The following is a 6132-nucleotide window of genomic DNA, read 5'->3' as shown; positions in this document are numbered from 1 at the left end:
TCTCTATGTTAACCTGAAGCAATCTATTTTACTCCCTCTATGATATTTTAGTGATTCTCTCACCTAATTTCGCCTCTTTTCACAGCCAAGCCCTCCCTATCTTCAGTTCCAACACTTTTTAGTAACCAATTTTTGGGGTAAGATTTTATTATTTATTTATTTGTTTGTTTGTTTATTATTTATTTATTTACTGTTTCTAAGAGAGAGACAGAGAGCGAGAGAGAGAATGAATGGGGGAAGTGACAGGGGGAGAGAATATCTGAGCAGACTTCTGCTGAGCATGGAGCCTGAGAGGTGAGGCTTGATCCCAAGACCTGTGAGGTCAGGACCTGGGCCAAAACTAAGAGCCAGGAACTTACCTAACTGAGCCACCCAGGTGCCCCAAGAATCTAAGATTTCAAAACAATATAATCATATTTTTTTTCTTTTCTAATGCTGCCAGAGACCATTGGAACTGCCAATCACAGTCTGTAGTTATAACATCTCTAGTTCATCATACTCCACTAGTATTATTTTAACTAGATGGCAAATGAATTTTAAGTTTTATTTAGGTATGGAATTTTAGTAGGTGTTAATGGGCAATTTGATTCACTAATTTTAGTATATGTGCTGCTGAAGTGAGCACTGATTCAGTAATTTTAAAATTTATATTTTACTTTGGGAAAGCGAGAATAAACTTATGGCCTACTTCAATTTCAGAGAACTGTGTTGAGAACTCCAGTTTACATATTTCAGGCCAATACTTCACTTCTTTATCATTTTTGAAACCTCACTGACCAGCCAATTGATAATCAAGGGACTTTTGTTCTTTTGGAACCAAACTTCACTTGGTATTATCACATATAGTTTTATAGTAATTCTTATGTAATTAATGATCTTATCTAAAGGTGTGTTATTCTTTTCACTTGGTTGTAAAGAGATTGAGGACATATTTATATGCCCCTTTACATAGATTGAAAATATGAGTATGAACTTAATATATATCGGTAACTGATTTGATTTGTTATTGATTCATTGAAGGATTGTTGATTTATCAGAAAGAGTTTCTCAAAACTCATAATAAAATAAATTCTAGATTATTTGACATCAATATTAAATGTACAGAAATATTGTAGACCGAATAAAAATAAATTGTGCTAATTTCCTAAATTGAAGTAATAGAAGGTAAAAGTATGGCCACCGTGAAGCTGAATTACGAAGTAATTTCTTCTTAAAGCATAATCCAAACAAGATACTCAAGAGGTCAGGAATAATAGATGCAAACTTGTGTCCAAATCAAGAAATGTGTATTTTAAGGGAGAGTCTCCAAGTGTATTCATTTTAAAGCTATAAGGGACATTCTTTTTCAGTAATTGAGCTGCATATACATTATACGTACATCATACACATAAGTATATACTTAATAAAGTATCTATTAGGGTGTCTAATTGTCAAATGAATAAAAAACTGTAAGACATTAAAGTAATCTGATCAAGATCATACAGCAAAGCCATTAGTTCTCAGAACTTGGCAGAGCTAACAATTACATGAGAGCTTTGTTACCCCTAATATTCTTGGTCCACATAAGAAGACCTTCAGTTAATGATCATGGGTGAAGCATGAACATCAGCGTTAAAAAACAGAAAGAAAAACAAAAACAAAAAAACAAGTTTCCCAAGGATTTCAATATATGAAAAATTGAAAGCCATTTGTTTATGTGTTGACAGAATTAGAAATGTAAAAGTGCAATTCTGAGTCCAATTTCATCACTGTTGCCAGGTCACTATTTCCCCAATTTTCTCTGCAGATAAACAGTTTCTGCCTTCACTGTAACCATGGAGTTGAATAACAGTGTGAATGAGTTCATTCTGTTTGGGTTAACACAGGATGTTCTGAAGGAGAAAGTCGTGTGTGTGGTCTTCTTGTTTCTATACCTTGCAACTCTGATGGCAAATTCACTGATTATGATGACCATAAGATTCAGCCGGACACTTGGGAGCCCCATGTACTTCTTCCTTTTCTACTTATCCTTTGCTGATGCCTGTTTCTCGACAACCACTGCTCCTAAGTTGATAGTAGACTCTGTATCTGAGAAGAAAGTCATATCCTACAATGAGTGCATGACCCAGATTTTTTCAGTTCACTTCTTTGGGTGCATGGAGATCTTGGTGCTCGTCCTCATGTCCTTAGATCGCTATGTGGCCATTTGTAAGCCCCTGCGGTACACAACTATCATGAGTCACCGTGTCTGTGGTACAATGGTGAATCTGGCCTGGGTGGTATCTTGTATCCATTCTTCTGCACAGATTTTCTTGGCTTTGAAACTACCATTCTGTGGACCCAATGTTATCGATAATTATTTCTGTGATATGCCAACTTTGTTGAAACTTGCATGCATGGACACTCATTTAATTAATTTACTCGTGGTTTTTAATAGTGGGGCTATCTGCATGGTAAGTTTCATAGTCCTGCTTACCTCTTATATTTTTATCTTACATTCCCTGAATAACCAGAGTGCAGAAGGAAGAAAGAAAGCCCTCTCCACCTGCACATCCCACATTATCGTTGTCATCTTATTCTTTGTCCCATGTATATTCACATATGATCGTCCTGTAACTACATTTCCAGTGGACAAGATGGTGGCTGTGTTTTACACTATTGGGACACCCTTGCTCAACCCTCTGATTTACACTCTAAGAAATGCAGAAGTGAAAAATGCCATGAGGAAGTTATGGTGCAACAAACTCTGACTTGAAATGGAAAAAAGAAAAAAAAGAGGACTCCAAATTCTAATTCTGTAATAACTCAAATAAAATTGGACTGATGGAAAAGAAAAAAAAAATCATCCCAATATGGACAACAGAATCTTCCCCCAGTAGGATGTTTGCAGACATAGGCAGAATCACCAGAGAGCACAGCACCATAGAGGGCCACACTATCAAATACAGTAGTATCTGTGAGAGATATGCCCACTTCACTCTTCTGCTGTCTGCACAGCAGACTGTGAGTCAGCTTTCACTGCGTCTATTGCTTTAGCTCCCTCCTTTGTACACTATTCTAGTTTGTGTTTCTTTTTTCCATGGTTCTGACCTGGGTTAAAAGGCTGGTCCCTAATTTTGACTGGGCTACGTTATTGGCAAATCAGTTTGACACTACTAAATCAGGATCTTATCTTTTCTGGCTCAATGATGAATATCCTCAAGTCAGTACAAGAAGCTGATGATCCCACAGGACCATAAATATCAACTAATTAAGCCTCTATTTGGTGCTTTTCTTCCCTTTGTAACATCTGTAAAAACTGGCCTTTTTTTTTTTTTGTCTCTTGAGCATGTCCAAGGGTATAACTCATGACCTTCTCTTCAAATAGTATAATTCTAGCTAAAACAAATAAATTCATTGTGTTGATCCACAATTTCTATGTAATTTAATATCTTTATTCTTTGTTCATCATGTTTACCATTATTTATTAATATTCTTAGTGTTATATTCATTTGTCATATATGTCCATGGGCATTTCCCTAATTGTTGGTTGATGAATTGGGGACAATTTTTCCAATTCTGAGAGTTACATTATAAAAACCAAAGTCTCCTTGATAAGATCATACATATGAGAAAAGCAACAGCTGACAGAGAAAATGGAGCTAACGTTACAATATTTCATCCAAAAAAGGAATATACAAGGGATTGTTTCATGACTAGTGTATAAGATTGCTTATCCATGGCGTGTGCATTGCTGGAATGAGAGAAATGTTTCAGGTTATGTTTTCTTGAATTCTACCTCTACTAAGCAAACTTTGCATGGTAATTTGGCTTCCAATAGAGATTTCCCTCTCTGGAGAAAAAACATATTGACTAGTGGCTAGAATAGGCACTTAAGTGTTTTGATTCATATTTTTCATGTATGTCATTAGACTTACATTCTAGTTCAGGTACTGTTAATGAATGAGTAGGGACAACCATAGTCATTCCCTTTGTGAGTGGGCAGGACAATGAGTCTGTCTCTGAGAATAAATATAATCAAGACTACTTTCCTACAAATCTGGTGACTAGAGCTTGAAGGGTGGCAGATGAACCCATCTAAATCCATTCCAAGAGGCTTTGATTGAGTATGACTCCTTGAGGATAAAAGTCAAATTTCAAACTCTGACAATGAAGGTTTGGAAGATTTATTTACAGTTCATCTCCTGTACTGGAAACTCTCTCAATGTACAAATCCTATAGGGGTACCCGGATAACTGAGTTAGTTAAGCATCTGACTCTTGGTTTCTGCTCAAGTCATTTTCTCATGGGGAGAGCTAGCCCCTTGTAGGACTCCATGCTCAGTGGGGAGTCTGAAGATTTTTTCCCTCTCCCCTTCCCCCTACTTTCATGCTCTCTCTCTCACTCTCTCAAATAAATACATAAATCTTAGAAAAGTACAAATCCTGTAGATGATGAGGCAGGAATTTCTTGGTTGGTAACATAAGGCTTCAATAAGCTACTTGCCTTACTACATTTGCCACAAATGTAGCTCTCCTTTAATTGCTATATTTTGGTATTGCTGTAGAAACAGATGGGAAGAAGAGAAAAGAGGAGAAAAGAGAAGTAGTATTGAAAGTGAGATTATGAAGGAGTGAAGGCTTTTCAATTTGAGTTTTAGGAACTTCCATTAGGTGAATGTTTATGGCAGATCATTGATGAACAGGAAATTGTCTTTTTTTTTTTCCCCTGTCAGTTCTGTTTGGCTGAGATTTCTCTGAAAGTGTATGTATTTAGGAAATTAAAGCTCAGAGGAAAAATTTCATTATCTAAGTTATATTAAAAGTAAAATAAAATCCAGAGTTTTTGTGACTTTAAATACTATCTCTATGCTGATGACTCACTAATTTGCATTTGGACTACAGACCTTCTCCTTGAATGGCAGATTTGTACACTCAACTACTTGCTTGATACTTTCCTTTATATATCTAAAGATATCTTTATATATAATGAATGATATTTTTTCCCTTCAAAAGGTGGTGGGTATTATGGAGGGCATGTAATGCATGGACTACTGGGTGTGGTGCATAAACAATGAATTCTGGAACACTGGAAAGAAATTAAAAAAAATAAAAATTAAAAAATAATAAGTTTATTGTGCATAAAGAATGAATTCTGGAATACTGAAATTAAAAAATAAGTTTAATATACTGGAAACCTGTGTGTATATAAATTCACAACTTAATATTAGATATTTTTAAATTTATAGATAGGCTCTGTTCGAAAGGACAGTTATATAAACTTGACATATAGTCCCTCCAGGTGGAACTGTCTAAACTCTGATTTTTTAAAAAATCTAGTAGAGATGATTAGCCTAAAGTATTTCTGTCAGGTTACATTTTTCTTTTTGATACGTGTTAAATGTTCTGTTTGATTCTTTCTAGGAAACTTTACTAAATAATTTATTTTCAGAGTAGACTTGTAAACCATGTTGAAAAGGCATAGTATTGGTGCCTGGGTGGCTCAGTTAGTTGGGTGACTCACTTCAGCTCAGGACATGATCCTGGAATTGAATTCCACATCGGGCTCCCAGCTCCATGGGGAGTGTGCTTCTCCCTCAGACCTTCTCTCCTCTCATGCCCTCTTTCACTTTCTCTCTCTCAAATAAATATTTTTTTTAAAATAAAGACATAGTATTCAGTCCACTTAAACTGTATATGACTTCACCTGGAAGATCTTTTTGGGCATAATTAAGCAGTCATGGTAAAACAAAAAAACAAATAAAAACAAACCCTGAAACACAAGATTCCTGAAACATCTGAGCCTAGGCTATATCACATTTACAGAATACTGTTACGCTGAAAAAAAAATAAATAAATAGAAAACATAAACTAAAAAAAAAAAAAAAAAAAAAAAAAAAAAAAAGAAGCATGGTTATGCTAGAATAGTGATAATTTTTAAATGTTAATTATTTTCATTTAGTTTCTTATAAGGCATAATTGATACTGTATTGTGTGTACTCAGAGGACAGCAAAGATTATGAATTCCAGAATGATTATACTGAGAAGTCTTGGGTCAAATTGAGCAAAACTAGGCTGATGTGGTTTAGGGCAAGCTGTGACCCTTGGCTGGGCTCATGATGTGGTATTCGCTCAGCCACTTCAACTATTTGTTGCTTCGAGGTTTCAGGGCAAT

General features: G+C 35.4%; 1 protein-coding gene across 1 annotated transcript; it reads left to right on the top strand.

Moving 5' to 3' along the window:
- The first annotated feature begins 1814 nt into the window (after positions 1 to 1814).
- LOC123949690 (olfactory receptor 4C11-like) lies at positions 1815 to 2729 on the top strand. The gene has a single exon (XM_046017260.1). It carries the CDS (start codon positions 1815 to 1817, stop codon positions 2727 to 2729), a length of 915 nt encoding a protein of 304 aa, XP_045873216.1.
- The last annotated feature ends 3403 nt before the right edge of the window (positions 2730 to 6132 follow it).

Source organism: Meles meles, chromosome 8 (genome assembly GCF_922984935.1).
Source record: "Meles meles chromosome 8, mMelMel3.1 paternal haplotype, whole genome shotgun sequence".
Classification (NCBI taxonomy): Eukaryota; Metazoa; Chordata; class Mammalia; order Carnivora; family Mustelidae; genus Meles; species Meles meles.
This window is presented reverse-complemented; position numbering and strand designations above follow the sequence as displayed.